This window comes from Ursus americanus, chromosome 2 (genome assembly GCF_024610735.1).
Source record: "Ursus americanus isolate L20-20 chromosome 2, mUrsAme1.1.p, whole genome shotgun sequence".
Classification (NCBI taxonomy): Eukaryota; Metazoa; Chordata; class Mammalia; order Carnivora; family Ursidae; genus Ursus; species Ursus americanus.
Window position 1 is genome coordinate 90,386,777 of NC_142128.1, and position 27,146 is coordinate 90,413,922.

At 34.7% G+C, this 27,146-nt stretch overlaps 1 protein-coding gene across 4 annotated transcripts in view; it reads left to right on the plus strand.

The window, feature by feature from the left end:
* COP1 (COP1 E3 ubiquitin ligase) overlaps positions 1–27,146 on the plus strand; it is a 241,315-nt gene that overhangs the window by 78,412 nt on the left and 135,757 nt on the right. For all 4 annotated transcript variants that reach the window (XM_045811397.2, XM_045811396.2, XM_045811398.2 and 1 more), the window contains 3 exons: positions 7,037–7,094; positions 19,517–19,631; positions 24,975–25,110. In XM_045811397.2, coding sequence (XP_045667353.2) covers positions 7,037–7,094; positions 19,517–19,631; positions 24,975–25,110 — 309 coding nt within the window. The remainder of the gene's footprint in view (positions 1–7,036; positions 7,095–19,516; positions 19,632–24,974; positions 25,111–27,146) is intronic.

The following is a 27,146-nucleotide window of genomic DNA, read 5'->3' on the forward strand; positions in this document are numbered from 1 at the left end:
TTTTAAAGATTTTATTTATTGATTTGACAGAGAGAGAGAGAGAGACAGCCAGTGAGAGAGGGAACACAAGCAGGGAGAGTGGGAGAGGGAGAAGCAGGCTCCCAGCAGGGGAGCCTGATGTGGGGCTCGATCCCAGAACGCCGGGATCATGCCCTGAGCCGAAGGCAGACGCTTAACGACTGAGCCACCCAGGCATCCCTAAAATAAAATGCTTTTAACTCTGAAACTTTGGTATTTACATTTGATTTGTAGGCATTTCAGGATTTTTAAAAAACACCTTTGAGTACTTGTTGTAAAGTATAATTTGTCACCACTTAATGACGAAAATAACAGTCCATTCCAGTTCTGAAATCTAAGGTGTGAATAGGCCACATTCCAGTGTGTGTAAGTATTAACCAAGACTCTTGTTTGTAATGAAGATTTTTGAACCCTACCCCCAATCTCATCATTAGGTCTGAGATGGATCCCAGAGATTTGAATGTAGGTTTGGGGAATCATACTTCAAAAATATGTAAACATTGATTTAGTAGGTAGTGAATATGTATTATTGAGATGTGTCTAAATAAATCTTTAAATCAGATATAAATATTTTTCATAAGAGAAAACTCATATATTTAATACTCAAGTTTTATATCTTTAGCTTATTTCATCTTTTGGAGAAGGTAAGGTAAATATTTCTATTTTACTCTCAACTTTGTAAAGTTACATATCTTTCTATAATGTCTTAAAAACACCTGAAATCAAAACAAAACAAAACCCTGAAATCAAGTTTGTGGACTTGAGAGAGCCAGGAAAGTTGAAGTTAATTCTCTGGGTGCGAAGCAAATTATTGGTATATACCAACCATTCCTCGTTGATTCCATTCATATACTGTGATTAGATCCTCTTGCTTTTTGTCTTGTCAGGTTAGTCATAGGGGGAGCTTTTCACTTCTTTGATTATTTTAGGTGTACCTTGATTGTGGAGGTTTGGGATGGGAGAGGAAACTTGTTATAAAGAAAACTTTAAAGTGAGTTGCCCTTTTTCTCTTCTTTTTCAACTTTAATTATGGAATTACGGACATTTTAAGAGGCAGTATAAATATTAGGTTCATATAGTCCCCCTATGCGCTATGTAACTGCAACCCTTCCTAACCATGTACAATTAAAAAAGGGACAATTAATGAGGGTATTGGCGAACTTTTTTTTTTTTTGGAGTTCTCTAATAACTTCTGTTCTTTGAAAAACAAACTGAATTTCTTCTTTTTCTAGAGACCATAGATGTATACTCTGGAGCTCAATATTTTTACAATCGAAGTTGCATTTCTCAAGTAAATCCAAGCTGTGCGATATATGGGTTCCTGTAACTTTTTTTGAAACCTTTGGAGTCAGAAGTGTTTCAGTATTTAGCGTTCTGTCTGTCTCCCACGCCTTGCTCCATAATTATTATATAATACTGATGGAAGAGTAAGAGACCATTCCATATAATCAAGCACATTAATATTTTAGCATTGAAGCATGAAAGTTCATAGTGAAATGATAACAGATCTGTTCAGGGCAGGTTTTACTTTCAAATAAGTCACAGAAAGTATGTGATTTTTAGAGTTTTACATTTCAGGAATTGAAGTTTTATGTAATCTTTTGAGCCCAGTGTTTTTATTTTTATTTTTTTTAAGATTTATTTATTTATTTGACGGAGAGAGATAGCCAGCGATAGAGGGAACACAAGCAGGGGGAGTGGGAGAGGAAGAAGCAGGCTCCTAGCGGAGAAGCCCGATGTGGGGCTCGAACCCAGAATGCAGGGTTCACGCCCTGAGCCAAAGGCAGACGCTTAACGACTGCACCACCCAGGCGCCCCTGAGCCCAGTATTTTTAAAAGCCAAACTATGTATTGCTAAAAAGTCCTTTGTAGTGAGCAGTGTTTATTTACACAAAGTTTGTTGTAAAATAATGATGAAGTTCTTTCAAATACCAATTTGAGTAATGGTACTATCTCTTTGTAAAGAGTCTAAGGCAGTGTATTAGAAAAGATTTCCTGTTAATTTTCAGTTGGATTTTGCATTAAAATCAAGAAATTATTATTGTCTTAGAGAACTGTATTTATTTATAAAAATTGTAATTATCATAGAGATATCTATGTATTAGGTACCATTTTGTAATTTACACGTTCTATGTCATATAACCCTCAGAACAGATGCTTTGCAGTAGGTTTGTTAATCCTCTTCATTGTACAGATGAGGGAGTTGCATCCCAGAGATGAAGTAATTTGCCCGGTATCATATGATTAGTGGCATAACCAGCATTTTAATGCAAGCAATCCTTATTGTAGACTTCATTAAGCCTTGGGAGGTGAAAGAGTTTTGGAAGTCATCACAGAGTCGAGAATAAAACATTGAAAAGAAGATAGATAGAAACTTTTGGTTCAAAAGTGGGAGGGCAGTGATATTCTTCAAGAAGAGAAAACATGTCATTTTGGCAGTCTTCCTTAAGCATTCTGGAATTATACGGCCTGGGTTCAAGAGCATTTCAACTCTACAACTTACCAGCAGTATGATCTTAGGCAAGTTTTTTAACTTTTGTACACCTCAGTTTTCTCATTTGTAAAATAAGGATAATACCTATCTCCACTGATTAAATGTGATAATACATTTAAAGAAATGAGAATAATGCCTGGCACATTACTAGTGCATTTTATTATTATTAGTAAGCACCCAATAGATGTTAGCTGCCGCTGTTGTTAGTAGACAGATGAGTCACATTGATATTGGATGATTTGCTTGAATAGTTGTCTCAAATGTTAAAGGGTTTGGTAGAATCAGAAAGGAAAAACAAACATGAAGACTGATTTCTAGTGTCTCTCTCTCTCTCTTTTTTTTTTTTTAAGATTTTATTTATTTATGTGACAGAGGGACAGCCAGTGAGAGAGGGAACACAGCAGGGGAGTGGGAGAGGAAGAAGCAGGCTCCCAGCGGAGGAGCCCGATGTGGGACTCGATCCCGGAACGCCGGGATCACGCCCTGAACCGAAGGCAGACGCTTAACGACTGCACTACCCAGGCGCCCCTCTAGTGTCTCTTGAGGTGTTTGCAGAAATGGGGCCCACAAGAGTTTTGGTTGTTTAGTAAATTAGATTTACCATTAATTTGGAATTCAACACTTCAGTTCTTATATAAAAGAAATGATATGATCACTTTGATGTAGCAGAGGAAGACCTCTGTGTTAAGTAACTGACAGAAAACATTATTTTGAGAAAAGCTAGTAATTTGGTTCTTTATGTGTTTGTAATATTAGGGATTATTGCTATGGTAGAAAGGAAATAAAATAGTAACATACTTTATTGTTTTAAGAAATTAAAACCATATTTGATTTTAATTAATCATTATTAATATTTATAAATCCCATTATTTTCAGGTTACATGTTGCTTAGCATGCTTTGTTTTGGGGGTACTGGTTTAATAATTTAATGTAAAATACTGCAAGGGAACAGGTTTTGACTCTAACCCCATATAGTTTATTAAATATGGAGGTTTATTCTTAAATTTATACTAATGAAAGAACAAATGATTAGCAGCAGTTAGTCTAATTTCATGTGTGTACATAGCAGTTTTTTTGTCCATTCAATTCCCTTATTCATTTAAAACCCTCATTTTTATTTTTTTAATGTCCAGCCTTAAATGGTTTTTTAAAAAGATTTTATTTATTTATTTGAGAGCGAGAAGGAGAGCACACAAAGTGGGGAGGGCAGAGGCAGAGGCAGAGGGAAAGGGAGAAGCAGATTCCCCGCTGAGCAGGGAGCCTGACGCGGGGCTGGATCCCAGGACCCTGCGATCATGACCATGAGCTGAAGGCAGATGCTTAACTGACTGAGCCACCCATGTGCCCCTAATGTTCAGCCTTAAATGATCTTAATATGCTGTAGTTTGCTCACAGAATAAAAAATTCTCTATAATTTAATTAGCTAATGTATCTATTGGTAGTTTAAATGTGAACCATCTTTTCCAAATAAAAGCCCAGTCAAAAGATGACCGTCATCTAGTGTTTTTACCAAGAATGAACCACTATTTTCTCTAAGCTACCTATTCATTATGGATATACCTTATATGTGAAATTGACTTACTAGTCTGAGAGTAGTTGTGTGACATCTAGTTGCAGAGCTCTGAATTTCCCTTGTAATTCGGATTAATGCTGTATGGTTTTCATTTATGTATTTAGCTAAGCTTCTCATTTTCCCAGTGAAAACATTGGGATTTCTTTTTTTTTATCATTTTCCCCATCTTGATTGAAGTATATTATTCCTACATCAGTTTTAGTCACTACCCTGAAATTCTTTTCTTGACCTTGCCATTTGTTATGTTTTTATTAAAGTTTTGTAACTTTGATGATTTATTTTAAGTAATTGTTTCTCTTTCATAGTCATAGGTTGTTATTCTTTCACTTTTCTCCTTATGTTATGTCTGTGAGTTGGGGAGAACTAATCCAGGATTTCCCCCCTCTTCAGTTAGAGAACATGATGTGCCTAGGGAATATAGATACAGCATTGTGGTTCTGGAGCCTAACTGCATGGGTTTGAATCCTAATTCGGCCGTTTGCTATCTTTGTTACTTTGGACCAAATGCTTAATCTCTCTGTACCTGATTTGAGAAATGGGAATGATACCTTAGAGTTAAGAGGGTTAAATGGTGTAGGTCAGTGCCTGGAACATAATGGTGCTTCTGTCATTGTTGTCATTACCATCTGACTGACTTAGAGTTAAGAAGTGGTATAGCGCCAGAATCAAGAGGACCCAGACTGTCAGTGCTTTTTAATATTTTCTTCTACTTAACATTACTTTGTATACACACACATTTTATACAGAAGAATTAAAGAGGTTTGTTTCTCAGATTTCTTCTGTTGTAATCCTTGTATGCATCAATAAATTTTTCCTAGTGAATAAGATTAAGATGTGATAGAACATAAATTTCAAACTCTGCAGTCATTATTAATAAAATACCATTTAAAATCTGTAATTTCAATATCTTTTATAAATTGACGGGTATTTTTAAAAATATGTATTTGACATGTAGTGTTATCTTACTGTAGACGCTGATATATCAATATCATTATTCAGGCTTGCAATCAAATTTGAATTACAATACCATAAAAATAATATCTAGAAATGCTCTGTTCTACTGACCTCTAAATATGCAGCTACATAATTTTATTAATGTTTATAAAAATGCTAGGGGATTAGATTTCATTAGTGAAAGGAACAGAGAGATTTTGTTTTTTTATAAAGATATTTATTTATTGATTTGAGAGAGAGTGAGAGAGGGGCAGAAGCAGAGTGAGAGGGAGAAGCAGACTTCCTTCTAAGCAGGGAGCCTGACGCCTGAGCTTGATCCCAGGACCCTGGGATCATGACCTGAGCCAAAGGTAGACGCTTAACAGACTGAGCCATCCAGGTGCCCCGAACAGAGAGATTTTGAATGCATGTTTTTTTCATTTTTAGCCCTGTGAGTCCTAGATGGAGTACGCTAAAATTAGCACATGATCCAGTCATGCGGTGCATGACTCTGTGCAAAGACATGATCATTGGTTATATTTCATCAAAAGCAACCCATTACAAGATTGTGTTAATTCTTTAATTTGTAGCGTAAGTGCTTTGAAGGCTCTTTCTTGTATAATTGAGCCTTACTGTAGGAACAGTTACAAACACAAGGAATTAAGATCTTTTAATATGTGTTGTGGTTTTTTTTTAAAGACTGTTGTGAGGACAGTTCCATCTGATTTGTTGTTACTTTTTTTAAATGTGTGGTTGTATGTTATTGACTAATTTTGTATTACTAGAGGGTAAAGTTTATTGAATGTTTACCATTTTTTTGGAAATATGCTCAGAACATAGTTATTTAAATTTCACACCTCTCTGAAGTCTCTTACTTATTTAATGGATGGAGAAACTAGAGGCCAAATAAGATTAATCACTTGCTCAGAGTCATTTAGCTGCTCAGGGGTAAAATTCAAACCCACTCTGTGTACCTTTAAGAATGCTTCTCATGTTATAACTTTTGAGGTTATTTGAATACTAAAGTAAAGAATGATTTTACGTATAGACAGCTGTCTTAATCAGTACCTTCACTTGCGTAAATTTCATTAGGGTAGACAATATAATTTTTATAGTGGTAATAGGGAAGGAAAATTTTTAAAAATGGAAATAACTGTGGTTTATCATGGTTGATACATGTTTTGCCATTTTCAGGTGTTAATGGTCTTCATAGGCTAATTTATTTAAAGATGAGAAGAAGAATATAGGCATGGTGAAGATAGAACTATTAGGAAGAAAAAGATAGTTTCAGAGATTTTTCTAGACTTAGGTTGGAAAATGCACAGAAGGTACAACCAAGTAAAAAGGACCAATGCAGAAAGCAGATTATGTTTTTGATTGGGCACAGAAACCTGCGTATAGGTATTTGATTGTGAAAAAAAGATTATTGGTATTTTACCATTTATTCCATTGCTTTGGTAGTTTTCCTTCACATAAGATGATTATCATAACATTTTCGACCTGGAAGGGACTCTAGATAATCTAGAGAGAGTCCCCACTGATCTCACTTTGAAGATGAGGAAATGGAATGGTTATAAAGTATGTGTCTGAGGACATATAGCTCTTTAGTGGTATAATAGGATTTCTTAACTGTAGCTTTGATTGCTTGCTTGTGCTCTTTTCCTAATACTCTTAAGTCTTTTTTTCCTTAAATAGTGTTCCTATCTGAAAATGAATTTGAAGCAGATACATTTCTGTATACACATGTTTTGTGATTATTGCCTATTGATATTCATTCATAGTGTGTTTGTTTAAGGTGGTGGGGTGAAGGGTTTGTAAATTGTTTAAATATTTGCTGACTTTTTTGATTATGGGTTATGCATTTATTTGATAATCTAATTAAATTATTGGCAATAAATATTTTCTTTGCTTAGAAATTAGAAATATTGGATTTAGATATGATGTAGTTTAGATTTACCTTTTCTGTTGCTAGAATAATATAAACACTGAAATCATATTTTTCTTTCTTCATTTTGCAGTAGTATTATTGATTCCACAGAATACAGCCAGCCTCCTGGTTTCAGTGGCAGTTCTCAGGTAAATGATATATTTAGCAGTATGTTTTCATGGTACGATGAGTATAATCACCTGAGTTTTAAAATCATAGATTAGTTTACTGGAATGTCCTGTCACAAACATAACTGTCTTAAGTGCTGTGGCATTGATCAGTACTTAGTTCTCATGCATAAACAACTATTTATATGCTCATCAATGATGAGTCAAAAAAAAATTTTTTTTTAAATACTAGTAACATCAGACCTTGAAAGGAAGGAAATACTGTAAGATGAAATTATGAATAATCAATCAGCAGATTGTTTTTCTCAGGGATCTTTATAATCTGTTGATGAATTACTCGTCATGTTGAAATGTTAAGCTTTTCTGTGGGAAGTAAACTATAGATTTGAGTAAAATAGACTTCAGCTTCACCTCTCTTCTAATTAATTGTATGATTGTTTTGACTTTAACTTTCTCCATCTTTAACTTGAGGATGCTGATGTTTTGTCAAATCTAATTTTGAGGCTGGACTTTTTAAAAAAAATTTTTTTGACTTTTATATTGAAATAATTTCAGACTTAGAGAAAAGTAACTAAAATGGTAAAAGGAATTCCTTTATATCTTTTATCTAGATTGTCCAGAAGTTAACATCTGATCACATTTGTTTGTTCATTCTCATTCTCTCTTTTGCTTATGTACACATACATTTTCTTCTCTGGATTGTTTGAGTTAGGTATAGACATGATCCTTTACCTCTAAATACTTTAGTGTGTGTTTCCTTAAAAACAAGGGTATTGTCTTCTGTAATCACAATATAATTTTAAAATTCAGAAAGTTAACGTGGATACAGTGCTATTATCTAATCTCTGTATCTTATTCAGATTGTAGAAATTGTCCTAATATTATCCTTCATAGTAAGAGGGAAACAGTGAGGTGTTTTTATATGCATGTTCATTTATATATTCACGCTATGTGTAGTGTGGTTATTTTTATCAAAGTAAAAAGAGAATTCTTTTGGATCATGCAGCTTTTGTTTGTGTTTTCTTTTTCCCACTACTTAGATGACCACTTCTATTACTTTCATGGTTAGTTGGTATAACTACGCTAAACATTTTAGGTTACCTTCATATGCATGCATGTATTTGACCTATTTTTTAATTGTAGATTGGTTTGCATCTATTTCTGAACAACAGTGAAAACACCAGATCTTGTTTTTATAAGACATAATGGGATATATCAGGAGAAATTTTAAAGCATTAAGTTGAAATGTATCTTAAAAACTTGAGAGGGAAAAGCAGTCTTCGAATCTGGAAACAGGCTTTCTATTCACAGCTGGACCTTGCTGTTTTCTTTTTGACTATAATTTCACAAAACATCAACATCAGATAAATCCACTCTGTGACTGCAATGAAGTAAAGCAAATATAAGGTCACTTCATAAACTGTCTAATAAGCACATATAAAAACAAAGTCACTGTGTAAGCCCCCCAAAATACCAAAGACGTTTCTGTCCTGGCTAATATGAGCAGTTGCTGTTGCTTTATGATTTACAACTTTAGTTTTACTGTAGTGTTCTGTCCCTCTAGGTAAGAATTATTAAGATAATCACAGAATTACCCCCACTTCTTGACAGCGTCCCATCCAGAGCCCTCCTCCAAACACTTAACATGAGCCTGTATCCTATAAGTTGGCTCTTAACTGAGATACCTCTCTCTTACCCATAGTGTGTTGTATTATTTGTTACAGTGAGCAGTAATTAAAACTTGTTCAACTATAGGTGTGTGTTTCTATTGGTCTTTGGCTGCAGGGCATTGACAGTCTCTTCATAGAGGAACAAGAAAAGGTTTTTCTGTTTTTGCCATTTACATAATATTTATTTGAATTTCTAGCAGTGAGCTAGAAACAATAGAAGTTGAATCTGAGTGAAAAAGAAAAGTAATAAGAATAGTGGTTTGTTTTGTTTTCTTTTAATTTTTAGAGCAGCATTTACTATTATCATGTAATAAAGGAGATTTCTGGTTTGAGATACTATACTGAGTTAATCAGTGTGTTAATATCTCTCCAGCCTTCACTCACAAGAAATCCCATTGACCTATTACTATCCTGACACTGAAAACTTAAAAGAATTTATAGAGGATTAAAAAAATACTTAGGAAGGCTGCCTAACATGAGAGTCACAGTGTACAGAGTGAAAGTGTGCACAAGGATGACAAAGCCTGGGTCTTCTGGAAGACTCTAACCTTAGCATCTGCTGGAGGACAGGGAAGTTGTTGAGGAGGAAATCCTACTAGTGTTTATGGGATAGAACTGATAGGACATATTGTGCTGAGGGCTTACCCTTCATTTCTAGCTATATTCTTTAGAACAGATGGATCTAAAGCAAATTGACACAAAAAGGGTTGAAAATAATAATTGAGGATAATAAGCCTGTCAAATGTAAGAATACTAAAGAATATAGCAAAAACAAAAACTGAGACAACAACAAAAGAAAGAAAAGTACATACCAAAATAGGACTCAAGGAGAAAAGCATAAAAGACAGGTAACATTTTTCACATTAAGAAAAGGTATAGTTCCCCAAAGTACTAATAATTTGTGTGACATAGTATAAGCATTGGAGTTTATATAAAGCAAAAATTGATACAAAGTTTTGGAAAATTCATTAAAACTTAAACATGGTGGAAGATTTTGAAGTATACCTCAAGAATGAATTAAAGTAGTAATAATAGTCCTCAGTCGTCATTATTTTACGTTTACTTTTCATGAACATTAAAGAATTAAAGTACTTTACATGTATTAACTACTTTAATTCTCCAAACTTCCCTATGAGATAAATACTATTACTATTATTTTTTATTTTATTGAGGAGAAAACTGTGGCACTCGGAAGTTAAGGAGGCTGCTCAAGGTAATATAACTAGTAAGAGGAGGGCGCTGAGATTTTAACTCAGGCATTATGGCTTCAGAGCCTATGCTTTTAAATACCCATTTATTCAACCAACAGATTTTTAAAAAAATTTTTAAATTATTTGTGTATTTATATTTTGGAGTACCTGCTGTTTACCAGGCACTGTTACTGGCTCTGGGGATTCATGATTGAACAAACACAAAACGAAGATCTCTGCTGTAACCAAGCCTTCAATCTATTAGGAGAGATACTAATAGTCATAAAAGTAGACTACCTTTGAACAAAGTGGAGGTGAGGGAGCAAGCCCATGTGAGTATCGCTGGGATTCCCAAATTCTGGGCAGAGGGTTAAATAGTCAGTGAGCCCTGAGGTAAGAACATGCCTGACATAGTTTAGAAGTCTGTCATGTCTGGAGAGGAGAAATCAAGGGGGAGAAAAGTAGAAATGAGATAAAACTTAATGGAGGCCACTTGGTGCATGACTTTCTTAGGCCATTATAAAGATTTTGTGTTTTGTTTTTTTGAGTGAGATCAGTTAAAGTTGGTTGAATAGGTACTTGTCTCACTTTATTCTTTGCATCAAAGGATATACATTTATTTATTTATTTTTTTAAAAGATTTGTCCATTTATTTTAGAGAGCGGTAGAGAGAGAGCACAAGCAGAAGGGGCAGAGGGAGAGGGTGGGAGAATCCCAAGCAGACTCCATGCTGAGTGTGGAGCTGATGTGGGGCTCAGTCTCATGATCTTGTGATCATAACCCCAGCCAAAACCAAGAGTGGACGCTTAACTAACTGAGCCACCCAGGTGCCCTGAAGCTGGGAAAATCTTAAGATGATGAGTGTAGAGGGACAAATAAAAAAGACCTCATATAAAATGTTTCAATATACAATTGAAATTGACTTATAATATGTAGTAGATTAAAATAATTTAGACAGTACTTATGCATACTATTAAAATGAGTCTTAATGAAATACATGATTTTCAAGAAAAATTAAAAATATTGAGATTATAGCAATTATAGAACAATTTGAGTAGACCAGTTGCCATAACTATTAATTTAATGAGATTCCATAAAAAAACTCATTATTTTTTAAGAGTGCAGGATGTGTGACCAACTGACTTTAAAGTTCATTAGTAGGATGAATGATTCAGAGGTGTAATAATCACAAGGGCATTTACCCAATAAATTATTAAAATGTATTCTAACACTGCTGTAACAAAAGGAGCACAATAAAATTTAAAATCGAACTGAAAGGTAATGAAGAATTTATTAGCCTGTCATAAAGGTGATTATGCAGATCAGTGTGGAAAGTGGGGATTAAGTAAACTATTTGTGGAAAACCACTTACTGTGAGAGTCTAAATCAGCTAAATAATGATGTAAAGAATAATAGGACTGTAGAAATTAAGAAAGAAGCCTGCATCTTACATAAACAATTTTAACAATGAACAGCATTTTAAGAAACTAGGAAAGGTATTTTAAGTACGATAGATAACTGGATTAGTTGCTTCAAAAAAATGAAAGCTTTTTATATCCATTCGTCCTTTTGATGAGAGCTCCAAATAGGGTAAAAAAGAAAAGAAAAGAAAAGGGTAAAAAAAATTGAAAATTCAAAAAAAGTAAAAATTCAGAAAAAGTGAAAATTCAAATGGCCAGGTCACATATGAAATAATACTCACCTTCCCAAATAATAAAAGCAAAATATGAAGTAATATAAGGTTCCAAAGGAGTCACCTAATTGATATGGCTCAGGAATTTTCAAAATTGAAAATGCTGTTTGCTGTGTGTGGTTGTGCGTGAGTTTGGGAGAGGGAAAGGGAAGGGAAGAGAGCTGGTAGTCTTCCAGGAAGAACATTTGGCAATGTATACATAAGACGAAAGCTAAAAATGTGAGTTGATCATTATACAGCTAGAAATTTGTTGTAAGAAATGATTCAAAGTACTGTGTAAAGATTATATGCCAGTATTACTTATGTAGGTAAAAATTTGGGGAAAATAAATACTCCCAATCATAGTAGAATGCCTAGAGAAGCTATGGTACAGCTATAGGATTTTATTACTCTTAAATAAAATTTTTTAAAAAGATTTTATTTATTTATTTGACAGGGAGAGATTGAGAGAGAGAGAGAGAGCGAGCAAGCATGAGCGCATAAGCAGGGGGAATGGCAGGCAGAGGGAGAGAGAGAAGCAGGCTCCCCACTGAGCAAGGAGCCCAGAGGGAGATGCTTAACTGACTGAGCCACCCAGGTGCCCCACAGAACCATTTTTGAACTATAAATCAACAAATTGTCCCATATTTGGCTAGTTTGAACTCTTTGAAGTTATTTCCACGTTCTTTTGACATGTTCTTATCATTCTTTAAGTACCTTCTTACATTCTTAGACAATAAGGTGTTCCAGCATCACCTTGCCCCAGTCCTAGAATCAGCGATGTATCCAAGAAGCCCTATTTTCTTATAATGGAGAATGTTATTTAAAAACCAAGATTTGGGTTTTAAGTGTGCTCATTGGTCCTCGAGTGTCAGTGCTTATAAGCGTTTTCAGGGGACAGAGAGAGCTAGGAGACATATGTGTGTGTATATATAATATGTGTTGTGTTATCTATACGGATATATATACATTAATTATATATTAATCACCTTAAGTGCTTGATTAATGAAAGGACTCACAGGAGTCAAATAGTTTATACTTCTGGAATGGCTTGATTAAAGGCAGTGGGTACTATACAGCCAAGCAGAAGGAGGATACTCATTGAAAGGGTTCTGGCGATTTTAGGTCCCAGGCTTTTTTGTCTTTCCACACTGGGTCACACAGGAACTGCTTTGTCTCTAGGTTTAGAACTACTACTGGCTTGTGTCTCAAGTACCTAAGTAATAGGAATCCAAAGTTGGCTTGTGGTCAGGATCTCTTATTTTAAGTTAGTCACATAGTCAGTACATTCTAGTTACATGACCAGCTTTTAAAGACTCCACTGAAACCACGTACAAATCATAAATTCATTGATTATTACTAAACAGTGCTGACAGACTAATACATTTTGCTCCAAGACAATTCACTGACTTAGGTTACAGAATATCATTTTCCTTTATTTAGTGAATACATTCCATAATGTAGGCAAGAGTCTAGAGATAACCATGTGGGCAGTCCAGACTAGCTGAGATTAATCTATGCTGCTCAGTATGTAATACATAATATTTATAGTCGTATGTATTACATATATGTATAAAACATACATTTATAAAAAACATGTCTCTATATTTCGGCATCTGTCCTTTAATGGATGAATGGATAGTGAAGATGTGTATATATACACAATGGTGTATTATTCAGCCATATAACAGAAAAAATCTTGGTATTTACTACAATGTGGATAGATCTAAAAGTTAGTATGTTAAATGAAATAAGTCAGACATTTGGTAAATATGGCCATTTTTATTTAGAAGTAATCTCGATCAACACAAGTAATGACAATTTCCTTTTGATTTTTAGCCATATTTATCTCCTACCTATAGATCTAGACCTTATCCCGAATATGTTCATTCTGATGATTGGCCTTGTAGATTATCTACAACCAATTCATAGTTTTAGATATCTGTCCCTTCCCAATTAGTGTATTTCTGTTCATTTCTATTAATGTTATTTGTAAATTTAATAATTAACATATGGCAATGAGCTAAGTGATTTTTTTTTTTTTAAGATTTTATTTATTTATTCGACAGAGATAGAGACAGCCAGCGAGAGAGGGAACACAAGCAGGGGGAGTGGGAGAGGAAGAAGCAGGCTCATAGCGGAAGAGCCTGATGTGGGGTTTGATCCCATAACGCCGGGATCACGCCCTGAGCCGAAGGCAGATGCTTAACCGCTATGCCACCCAGGCGCCCCTAAGTGATGTATTTTTATCAAGAATTATGAAGCAACCAGATTTTGGATGGGTTAGAAAGGAATTGCACTGAAAAAATAAATTCAAGAAAAGCTAAGTGTAAATAGCAAAATAATTGTGAAAAAAAGTTGGTATAAAACCTGGAAGGCAAACAAGTAGTGTTTTTGACTGCTTCTTTGTTACATTCTTAATTTTTTTTATTGTAATCATTCTCATTTTCAGACTAAAATCTATTCTGTGTTTCCATTGAGCAGATCACTTTTTTTAAAAAAATCCAGATTCTTGGGGACAGGTGGGTGGCTCAGTCTGTTAAGCATCTGCCTTGGGCCCAGGTCATGATCCTGGGGTCCTGAGATAGAGTCCCACATTGGGCTCCTTGCTCAGCGGGGAGCCTGCTTCTCCCTCTCTGCTTCCCCTGCGTGCTCTCTCTCTCTCTCTGGCTAACAAATAAATAAAATCTTAAAAAAAAAAAAATCCATATTCTTCCCCTCAAAATTTAAAAGAATTATGTTGGTACGTAAAAAGGAGTATATTTCATGAATATGTAAATAGAAGCAGAATTACAGTAAAAGAAACTCTATGAACTGAGCTCTTAATGTTAATTACTAGAACCATTCAAGTTACCCCTGTGCTTCTAACAAATTCCATCACCCTACCTCATGTCCAGAACTACTTTTCTGATATTTCTGTTTATCAGTGTGTTGATTTTTTAAAATAGTTTTACCATACATATATGTATCCCTATATTATTTGGTTTGGCTATATGTAGACTTTATAAAAATGATGTAATATGTAGTTTTTTGAGATTGTAGTTTTTGTATTTTGTGATAATATCAAATTGTTTTCAAAGTCTTTTTATTAATATAAAGCTCCTACCACAGAAATATATGAGTTTATTTCTTCACATCCTTGTCAGTAATTAGTACTAAATGGTTGCCACTTCAGTGGATAAGAAAAGTTAGTTGTGGTTTTATATCTTATTTTTCTGACACTCTAAAGCTAGCTTGTTACATTTATTGGCCTTTAGTTTTTGTGAAATAACATTGCATGTCTTTTCCCATTTTTTAAATATTGGTCTTCTGTTTATTTACTTGTGGAAGCTTTAATATATGTTCAAGGTTGTAATAACTTGTTTCTTAGGTGTTGCGAATGTTGTGAATATCATCTTATAGTTTGTATCTTCTTGTCTCTGATGATGGATTTTGATGAACAGAAGTTCTTAATTTGAGTTATTGAATTTGTCACTTTTACAATTAGTGCCCTTTGTGTTTTATTTTAGAAATTCTGCCCTATTGAGATTATAAACATATCCAGTGATACAGCACATGGCCAATTTTGTAAATGTTCCATGTATGCTTAAGAAGAATATATGTTTCTAATTGGATACAGTGTTTTATATGTATTCATTAAATTAAGCTTTTAAATTAGGTCATACCATTTTCTCAGTTGAGTTGATGAGGTTAATCTATTGATATGTTAGTGGTTTTGTCAATTTCTTTAGGAATTTTTGCTTTATGTATTTTTGAGGCTGTGCTAGTATGTATGTACTGGGTATACAATTATTAAGTTGGAAGTTTTGCATTTCCAGGTGCTGTTTCCATTTCCATTAATGCTTTTCATCTTGAGTTTTTTTCTTCTTTGATTAAATTTGCCTGGTATATTATTTTTCATGTTATTACTTCCAGATTTTTAGTGTCTTTATGTTTTTAGTGTTTTTTGGCAGATAGCATACAGTTATATTTTAAAATTCCTTTCTATCATGAATGTAATTAGTATTTATATTTATTACTCTTTTAATGCTTGCTGTTTGTCTCACTTTTTGTGTTTTTCTCTTACATTTTTACCCCCTTCTCCCACCATTTTACTGTTTTAAATGTTACCTATTCTGTTACTATGCTTTTAGTAGTTATCCTTGAAATTGATCCAAACTTAACACCTAACCAGAATCTAAACTTATTATCATCTTTAAAAAAAATTTTAATTGCAGTATAGTTGACCTACAATGCTATATTAGTTTCAGGTGTACAGTATAGTAATTCAACAATAGTGCTCATTGTGGTAAGTGTAGTCTTAATTCCCTTCACCTATTTCACGCATCTCCCCACCTTCCTCCTTTCTGGTAGCCATTAGTTTATTCTTTGTAGTTAAGAGTCTGTTTTTTGGTTTGTCTTTTTTTTTCTTTGTTCATTTATTTTGTTTCTTAAATTCTGCATCTGAGTGAAATTATATGATATTTGTCTTTCTCTGACTGACTTGGTTTACTTAGCTTTATACCCTGTTATACCTTCTGGATCTATCCATGTTGTTGCAAATGGCAAGATTTTGTTCTTTAGTATTCCTTTGCGTGTGTGTGTGTAGATACACACCACATCTTCTTTATCCATTCATCTATCAGTGGACTCTTGGGCTGCTTCCATAGTTTAGCTATTGTAAGTAATGCTGCAGTAAACATAAGGTGCTCGTATCTTTTTGAATTAGTATTTTCAGATTGTTTGGGTAAATACCCAGGAGTGGAATTACTGGATCATATGGTAGTTCTGTTTTTAATTTCTGAGGAATCTCCATTCTGTTTTCCACAATGGCTGCACCAGTTTTCATTCCCATCAACAGTGTACAAGGGCTCCTTTTTCTCCACATCCTTGCCAACACTTGTTGTTTCTTTTCTTCTTCAGCGCCGCCGCCGCCGCCGCCGCCGCCGCCGCCGCCTCCTCCTCCTTCCTCCTCCTCCTCCTCCTCCTCCTCCTCCTCCTCCTCCTCCTCCTTCTTCTTGTTCTTCTTTAACTTCAGCCATTCTGACAGGTGTGAGGTGATATCTCCTGTGGTTTTGATTTGCATTTCCCTGATGATCAGTGATATTGAGCATCTTATCATTAAATTTAATATCTTAATTACTCTCCTGACCAACACAAGTGCTCCAGAATTGACAGTTTTTTCACTCTTCTGATTTATATGTCGTTTTTTGGTGTGTTTATTCTGACTTGTTCTTAAGCCCCATAATTTATATAGTATAATCAATGTTACAAATAGTATTTAAAATTACTTATTGATTACAGGTTTTCTTCTTTTTTATTTTGTTTCAGTCCTTCCAGTTTGTTTACTGAATTTTTCAAGCACACAATTTCACACGTTTTTTAGAAATGGCTTATAGGCAGTAGTCTTTGTTCTTATTCACATGAAAAAATACTTTGCTCATTTTGTTGCAGGGTAGTTTTGTCAGGATCTGAATTTTAGATTGAAGTTGTTTTCTTTCAACTTTTTGAGGATAACCAAAGTTCACTTCCCTAGCTTCTTTTATTGCTGTTCAGTGTTTCCCTCGTTAATTGTTGGGCCTGTCAGGTGAATTATCTTTTGTTTGTCTGATTTTTTTCCCCAAGATTTATTAATTTAGGGGCACCTGGTTGGCTCGGTCTGCTTCTCCCTTTCTCTCTTCCTATGCCTCTCCTCCTGTTTGTGTTCATGTGTTCTTGCTCTTCCTCTCTTTCTCTCAAATAAATAGATTGGGTCTTTGAAAACAAAAAAGATTTATTTATGTGAGAGAGAGAGGTAGAGAGAGACAGAGGGAGAAATTGAGAGGGTGTATGAATGGGGGGGGGCAGAGGCAGGAGAGAGAGCATCTCAAGCTGACTTCTCATCCAGGGCAGAGCCCGACCTGGGGCTCAATCTCTTGACCCCAGATCATGACGTGAGCCAAAATCAAGAGTCGGGTGCTTAACCGAATGAGCCACCCAGGTGCCCCTATTTGTTTGATTTTAAAATCATTTTGTTTTTGGACAGAAACACAGTTTTGCCTTACTGTGTCTAATTATTGATTTCTTTTAAATTATCCTACTTGATAGGAATAATTTCTTTGTATTTATGTCTGTTTTCAGTTCTGGAAAGTTGTCAACATGAATTCTTCAAATATTTCTTCTTCAGTCTGCTAAAATTTTCTGGGTCTCTAAGTGCCCATATTTTCAGCCTTATACTTTTATGCTTCTTAACCTCTGTTTCAAATTTTCTGTCTTTATATCTTTTATCCTTAGTTCTGGTTAATTCCTTTAGATTTATCTTCTGGTTCACAAATTCTCTTTTCAGTCTCTCTCGTTTTAGTGTTTTTTCTTTTTTAGGTATTTGTCTCCAGATAAGTATTGTCCTCTTTGTCTTTCCCCTCTTCTGCACCATTATATTTTAAGATCACTTCTCTGAGTTCAGCTTCTTATTTGGTTGTATGTCTGTTGTATCTTCAGAAGTTGTCTTACTTACTTTCTTGTGATCCAAGCACTGCTGTAAAATAAGATTTTTACCTACCGTCTAGTTTTAGCAAGGGTTCACTTTAGAGTGTTCTGTTTAAGGTCAGTCGTTCCTTAATATTTCTTGCTTAAATATATTTGCAGTTGTTGTATAGTTACGGTGAACTTGTGTCATTTTGAGCTCTCATCATGTGTCTCATCTCTGTGTCTGTTTGTGGACCTTAAGCATTATAGAAAATAACCATTTGTGGAAAGAATTTTCTTATCCTTTCATTTAACATGGTGTATGCAATATTATATATTGAGGATCATATATTTTTTTATAGATTTATATACCAATATATTTCAGCTTTACTGGCTTTATATATATCTGATTTAGTTATTCTGATCTTCTAATGTATATGTTAGACTAGTACATGCATATTACATATTACTGCCCCTTAATTTAATAACCAGTATTTTTTTTTTTAAAGATTTTATTTATTTATTTGACAGAGATAGAGACAGCCAGCGAGAGAGGGAACACAAGCAGGGAGAGTGGGAGAGGAAGAAGCAGGCTCACAGTGGAGGAGCCTGACGTGGGGCTCGATCCCATAACGCCGGGATCACGCCCTGAGCCGAAGGCAGACGCTTAACTGCTGTGCCACCCAGGCGCCCCTTAATAACCAGTATTAACTTAAATATATATTCTGACAATCAAGGACTATTTCTATTATTCAAAGAGTACAGGGCTGCAATATAAGGATGATGAAAAAGTAATTAGTTTTCTTTTGAACATTGTTTTCTAACAATTTCTGCATATTAAAATTCTCAAAATTCTAAAATTTAGCATGGTAGTTATAACAGATTCTATTTTAATTTAATTCGAAGAGTTGAAAGAAGCTTCTTATTTCATTCTTATAAAATTGGCCTTGAGAGCCTATTTGCATATTTTATTTTATTTTTTTGGCTGAAAGATTAGAGTTTTATAGCACACCATATTGTACCAATCAGGGGCCTAGCCCAGCTGGGACTCACCACTTGCCCCCATGGGACTGCTTTCTCCCCCTCTCCCAAGTGGCCCCATCCTCAAGCCTTTCACCATCCCCAGAAGCCCCTCCCCTCTGGCCTTTGGTCCACGCAGTCCCTTCCCCACCTATGCACCTCCCTGTAATCTGAGGTATGTTGATAGATTTCCCCCTCCCTTACATAGTACAACTAGGCTTCTCCAGGAGGCTTGAGCTCAGGGGCAGGACCTGGCCCCCAACTCCTCCCCCTGACCCCTGAAACCCTGAGCCTGTTTACATTTTAAAATAAAAATGGGAAAATATGGTCTAGGAACTATGAGTATTTACTATTTGTAGTTACTTTAATATGTTGATATTTTGAATATGCAATCATTTAAATATTCTGTGCAGAAAAAAACTATCATTTGTTCTAAATTAAAAGTGTCTTTTCTTGTTACTACTTTAGACAAAGAAACAGCCTTGGTATAACAGCACATTAGCATCAAGAAGAAAACGACTCACTGCTCATTTTGAAGACTTAGAGCAATGTTACTTTTCTACAAGGATGTCTCGTATTTCAGGTACATATTCCAGACTTCTTAAAATATATCAAATTCATATGTCAGATCCTTTTTTAGCTTCTTATGCTAGATTTATATAAAGTCCTATTTATAAAGCAAAAGTGTGTATTTTCAATATATCCTGCCAGAATTTTGTGGAGATTCTTAGAGATCTTGAAGAACATTGCTTTCCAATAGCAATTTTTGTTTTTTTTCCCTCTATTTGGGGATTTTTAATCTCTATGTAGTGAGCTATATAAAATTAAGAAAAAAATCAACCGTGGATATGTTGTTAGGAGAAATAAGTTCCATTCAATTGCCTCTTATTATTAAATATTAAACGTTTATTAAGTTCTAAGTACTGTCCTTTGTGCTAATAATAAAAAGATGAAATAACTGATTTCTGTTGTCAGGGGGTTTTGTAAATTCAGTGGGGAAAGCAACAGGTAAGTAATTCTATGTGGTATTATACGTTGTATAAGCGTATTAGGGGAATAAAGAAGAATATCCACTAATTTGCTGGGAATGAAGAATCCACACCAAGTTGAAAATGGGGAAATGTAAGAGAATGATCACTGTAGGCATTTTATTTTATTTATTTTTATTTTTATTTTTTTTTTAAGATTGTATTTATTTATTCGACAGAGATAGAGACAGCCAGCGAGAGAGGGAACACAAGCAAGAGGAGTGGGAGAGGAAGAAGCAGGCTCATAGCAGAAGAGCCTGATGTGGGGCTCGATCCCATAACGCCAGGATCACGCCCTGAGCCAAAGGCAGACGCTTAACCACTGTGCCACCCAGGCGCCCCCACTGTAGGCATTTTAGAGGATTGTATTTAGTCAAGGCTAGAATTCATTAACCAAATAAAGTAATTAGAAACATTCAAAGTAGAGGAAATAAACGTATGCTACGTCATGGACATGATAGCATTGGATGGTTTCATTGCATTACTATAGTTTTGTCCCTTGAGCTGTAACTTTCTCAGTGTCTTTGCTCACCAGTGAAGTAGGGACATTCATACCAACCCTCTGTTTTGTTTTGTTTTTTAAGATTTATAGGTGATATAAATATATCTATAAAATATAAAATACAGTGCTTGGTATAAGTTAGGTGCTCAGTTAACTGATGTCATTGGTAATACACCTGCTCAAAGTTAGGACCGCCAAGGAAAAAAATGCATCATATTTTATTAGTTGTTAACAATTTGGCCTTAGTTTTCTCTTGAATAGGCATGTTTGTATTAAAATCTACACATTGTTAAAATTAAGAACACAAGAAACAATGGATGTTGGTGATGATATGGAGAAAGGGAAATCCTCTTGCACATTGGTGGGAATGCAGACTTTTGTAGCCACTCTGGAAAACAGTATGGAGATTTCTCAAAATGTTAAAAATAGGGGCGCCTGGGTGGTGCAGTCGTTAAGCATCTGCCTTTGGCTCAGGGCGTGATCCCAGCATCTGGGGTAGAGCCCCACATCAGGCTCCTCCGCTAGGAGCCTGCTTCTTCCTCTCCAACTCCCCCTTCCTCTTCCATCCCACTCTCTGGCTGTCTCTGTCAAATAATTAAAAAAAAAAAAAGTTAAAAATAGAACTGCCCTGTGATCTAGCAATTGCATTACTAGGTACTTACTCAAAGGATAACAAAAATACAGATTCAAAGGGGTACATGCATCCCGATGTTTTTAGCAGCATTATTAACAATAGCCAAACTATGGAAAGAGCCCAGATGTCCATTGAGTGATGAATGCATAAAGAAGATGTGGTATATGTTCACAAATGAAATATTAGTTAGCCATCAAAAAGAATGAAATCTTGCCATTCACAATGATGTGGATGGAGCTAGAGTATATTATGCTAAGTGAAATAAGTCAGAGGAAGGCAAATACCATATGATTTCTCTCATACGTGGAATTTAAGAAACAAAACAGAAGAACATATGGGAGTGTGGAGGTAAAAAGAGAAAACATATCATAAGAGATAAAGAATAAACTGAGGGGATGGAGGGAGTTGGGTGGGGGAGGTGGGATGGGTATTAAGGAGGGCACTTCTTTTGATGAGCGCTAGGTGTTGTATGTAAGTGATGAATCACTGAATTTCTACTCCTGAAACTAGTATTGCACTGTATGCTGACTGACTAGAATTTAAATCAAAATTTGAAGGATAAAAAAATTAAATCTACACATTGCTTATTTCCTCTGGACAAATTTGCCTCAGGATTGGTCGTGGAGGAAAAAAGATTTACATACCATTTTTCCTGTGAAGTCAAGGACGGAGCCAAGCTTTGTTTATAAATGTGTATGAAATTAATGATCAAGAGTTTTTATAAGACGGAAAACTTTCATTGTATTGCCTGGGAGTTGAGCCCCTTATTGAGCCTCTGTAATAGTCTGTAAAGTGCAATAGAAAGCTGTGAAATTGGGGGCGCCTGGGTGGCGCAGTCGTTAAGCCACTGCCTTCGGCTCAGGGCGTGATCCCGGCGTTATGGGATCGAGCCCCACGTCAGGCTCCTCCGCTACGAGCCTGCTTCTTCCTCTCCCACTCCCCCTGCTTGTGTTCCCTCTCTCGCTGGCTGTCTCTTTCTCTGTCAAATAAATAAATAAAATCTTAAAAAAAAAAAAAGAACTGTGAAATTGAAAATGGTTTGAAACTTACAATCTGATTGGCAGATGGTTTATATTAACCCTGTTAGATGTTATTTGTTGGTATGATGTTGAAATACATCCATAGGCAAATGGCAGACATTTAAAAGAAAAAGAGAGGTAGGAAAGAGAGATTGGGGAATAATTTTTAAGTAACCAGCAGCATAGGCATGCTGTGACATAGTAAAGGTGTAGTCACAGACCAGTCTATTTTGGGGATGTAAGATTACTGGAAGGTAGAATAAATTAAAACCAGGAGGAAGATTAGATTTTCATTTTTGTGAGCATGGCTATATTGTACTTAAAACATTTGTCCTTAGCTTTTAGGAGTCTGTCAAGTTTGTCTTACTGAACTTCCACTTTGACTCTACTTATTGTATTGCTGAATATGAAGTTCCTCCTAGTTTCCTTGACTATGAAGAGGAAATTTTAACTTCTACATAATGGAGTACATAGTGTTTGTTTTTCCTTCTGTATATTTTTAAATGAGAATCCATCCCCTCTTTCTGATTTTCAATTTTCAACTCTGAAAATGAGAAATGAAGATTAAGAGATTAATGCCCTGGACTCTTAATTGAAAGAGAAGGTAAATTATAAAGCGTTAGAGGAGAGAAAAGGGATGCTGAACACACTTTCACAAACTAATCTGTAATTGGAATAGGAAAAGTAATATGCTAGCAGGCATGCATGATTATTGACCATGAACCTACCAAGCAAATAAAATCCTACCTTTTCATAACCAGATAAAAATCAAATCCCTATACTTTCAGATACTAAAATAACGATTTTTAGTGTTTTCTTTATAACTTCTGTTGGAAGTAGGTGTTAATGAATACGTATGATGGGCAGAGAAGTTTAGCTACCCAGGAAAAGATTATGGTCTTCAACAGAATATGCGTTCTTGAATGCTTGTGAATTTTTTGTACTTTAGGATTGCATGTCAAAGTATAAAAGAGTAGATTTACATTAAATTAATATTTAAACATATATCTAAGGTGTCTTTCCAGTCACTATTACATTAAATACTCAGAGTTAATCGGATTATATATAAAAAGAACCAATTAGTTGTTACATGCAACCACTTTGTAGTGCAGTTGATTCATTTTACTGCAGTGACCCATGTTTTATTTCCAGTGTTTTGAATTTACTGAGAATAATTTTTGTGGAGCAGGAGCATTATTTAAGTAACATTATGACAGTGCATGCTAATTGGGTGGTTTTTTGCTGTTTTTCAAGTGGAAACACTGTAAGATTGGAACCTTTTATATAGGTTGTTAGATGAATTTGCTGTGTTAGTGTTTAAATCTTTAAAATGTAAAATACTGGAGACAGAAGCTTAGTATCAGAGACTAGTAATTTTTTTTTCGTGGTAGTAAGTGTTAGATAAATTTCTTTATGTCAGTCGTTGTCCTGTGCTAAAGGCGGATGCCCGACCCACTGAGCCACTCAGGCGCTCCAGACGTGATGATTCTTATATCTAAATTTTATTATGCCTACTTATTTTCAGAGGCCATTTAAGAAGGGGAAATCATGGGCACCATGTCGGTTAAGTGTACTACTCTTGGTTTTGGCTCAGGTTCATGATATCAGGGTCATGAGATGGACTACCTCATTGGGCTCCCTGCTCAGTGGGGAGTCTGCTTCCTCTCTTTCTCCCTCCCCCTGCTCGTGTACTCTCTCTCTATATCTCTCTCTCAAATAATTAAATCTTTAAAAGGGGGGAACCAAGTAAGTTTACTTTGAAAAAGTTGTATGTGTCTGTGTGTGTATGAGCTAAAAGTAAGGAAGAAAGTATGAAAACAGTGTTGTAACAATCTTCAAATTTCAGTTAGGAAGCTAACTAAATTGGGTGTTTTACTTTTCTTTCTTTGGAAAGGAAAAACAAGTCCAAATTTAAAGCAGTTTTGAAAAGCACTGATTTTTTATTCATGCTTTCTCTGTAGTCTTGTTTCTAGATTGGAGAACAGATAGGTGTGTTTATTCCCAGTCTTTCATGAGATGATTTTGTGATTTAAATTCCACATAATTTAATTGTGAATAGTTTACTGAAATGGACTTTACTCAAAGTATTTATACAGTGTTTTAGTGGATGGAATTAATGTTTTCCATATTCCACCACGAATTTGAGTAGAAGTATTTTGTTTATTTTTTAGAATAATTGATATGTTACAGTTTTCTACTCCCTTTTCATAATTGGATTTAAGAAACATCAAAGTATAATGTGAACAAGTATTTTACTTTCTTTTTACTTAAAAAGCAATTGCTTTCTTAATCTAAATTACGTTATAAATTGTGTTTTGATAGTAAATAAATGTGGGCATGCAGATTTATCTCTGTAAACGTGTTCCTTCAAAATAAAGAATAGACTCTGTGTATATACCCCTCTGTCCGCCCTCACTTTCTCCACTGATAAGGGATTTTTGTTTTAATAAAAGATTAAATTTCTCTTGATCAGAGGTACTTTTTTGTTTTTCTAAGAAATTGTTGTTTAAAAATTAAAATATTTACAGTATGTTTTTGTTGGTGTTGAAAGAGACAGTGTCTGTCAATGAACCACTAAGAAATTTTTATTAAAGCTGAAAGATCAGCTAGATAATTTGTGCATGCAGCTGTTCTCTAAATACTTAAGAATTGTTTGTATTTAGAATATAATTTTTAATCTGTGTATACTGCTCTTTGACTTACATTGCAGTTCAGTTTATTTTATTTTGTTTTCTTCATATAGATGATAGTCGAACTGCAAGCCAGTTGGATGAATTTCAGGAATGCTTGTCTAAGTTTACTCGATACAATTCAGTACGACCTTTGGCTACATTGTCATATGCTAGTGATCTCTATAATGGTTCCAGCATAGTCTCTAGGTAAGTATTGGGCAGCACTCTTTACTATTTAGAGTATGTAGAATTTAATTTGACAAGCAGTTTCATTGTTCTAGTTAAGAGCCTGTGTTCTGAAGTCACATTGCCTGCCAATTTGTAGTTTGTGGTCTTGGGCAAGTCCCTGCATCTCTTTAGTCCTCAATGTCTTCATCTTTAAAGTGGAATGATTAATAGTATTCACCTCATAGGGTTACAATTTGTGTTCTTATAATGTCTTTGTCTGGTTTTGGAGACAGGGTATGTATGCTCTTCTCATAAGGGCTCCCTCATTGGTATTATTTCTTCCTTATATACTTTGTAGAATTCTCCAGTGAAACTATCTTGGCCTTGAGTTTTCTTTGAGGGAAGAGTTTTAAATATAAATTAAATTTTTAAAAGAAGTGTAAGACTAATCAGGTTATTGATTCTTTTCTTGATTGAACATTATTTTTAGTTTGTGTTTTTAAAAGAATTTGCCCATTTCATGTAGGTTGTTGAATTTATTGGCATTCATGTGTTTATAATAGTCCTTTATTATGTTTTTATGTCTTAGATTCTCTAATGATGTTCTCTTTCTCATACCTGATATTGAAAACTTGTTTCCCTTTATTTATTTTTTTCTTTAATAGTCTGGTTTAGAAGTTTATCAATTTTATTTGTGTTTTCAAATAGCCAGCTCTTAGTTTTTTGATATTCTGTATTTTTCTGTTTTATTGATTTCTGCTCTTAACTTCATTATTTTTTTTCCTGCTTTCTTTAGGTTTAATTTGCCTCTTACCTTTGTAGTTTCTTAATGGAGAAACTAAAATGATTGAGTTGAAAATTTGTTTCTCTAATATAATTTGTGCTTTAAATTTCTCTCCATGGCCTGCATTAGCTGCATCCCATGAATTTTGATGTGGTATTTTTTCTTTTTTCCAAATTTTATTTTTAGTGTGATAAAATACGTGTAACATAAAATACACTATCTTAACCAGTGTACTGTTAAGTGATATTTAGTAAATACCTTCATAATATTGTGCAAGTGTCACCAGTATCCATCTCTTTAATACTTGACATCTTGTAAAACTGAAAATCAATAGCCGTTAAACAGTAACCCTTCATTTCCCCCTTCCCAGAATCCTGGCAACCACCCTTCTACTTTATTTTTCTATTATTTTGACTACTTTGAGTATCTCATATAAGTGAAATCACACAGTTTTTTTGTGACTGACTTATTTCACTTAGCAAAATGTTCTCAGTTTTTGTCTATGTTGAAGCATATATCAAAATTTTCTTACTTTTTAAGGCTAAATAACACTCCATTGTATGTATGTATATGCCACATTTTGCTTATCTGTTTGTCTGTTGATGGACACATATGTTGCTTCCCTGTCTTTTAACTCTTGTGAGTAATACTGCTATGAACATGGGTGAACAGATACCTCTTCAAGACCTTGTTTTCAGTTGTTTTAGGTATATCCCAGATATGGCATTGCTGGATTATATGGTAATTCTATTTCTAATTTTTTGAGGAGCTGCCATAATGTTTTCTCCACAGAGGCCGTGCCATTTTTTTTACAATCCCACCAGCAATCATAAGGCTTCCAGATTCTCTACATTTTTGCCAGCACTTGTTATTTTCTCTGTTTTTGATAGTCACCGTCCTAACAGGTGTGAGGTGGTAGCTCTTATATTTGCTTTGCATTTCCCTAATGATTAGTGGTGATGTGCTTTGTTTCCTCTGTTTATTGGCCATTTGTTTTAGAGCAATTTCTGTTAAAGTCTTTGCCCAGTTTTGAATTTTGTTTTTGTTGTGTTTCAGTAGTTCTCTATATATTCTGGCTATTAATCTCTTACCAGATTTGTACATATTTTCTCTCATTCTATGGGTTGTGTTTTTACTTTGTTGATATTGTCTGTTGATTCACAGAATTTTATAATTTTCATGACATCTAATTTGTTTATTTTTCTTTCTTTGCCTGTGCTTTTGATGTCATATCCCAGAAATTATTATCAAATCCTAAGTCATGAAAAGTTTTATAGTTTTGTGTTTTATT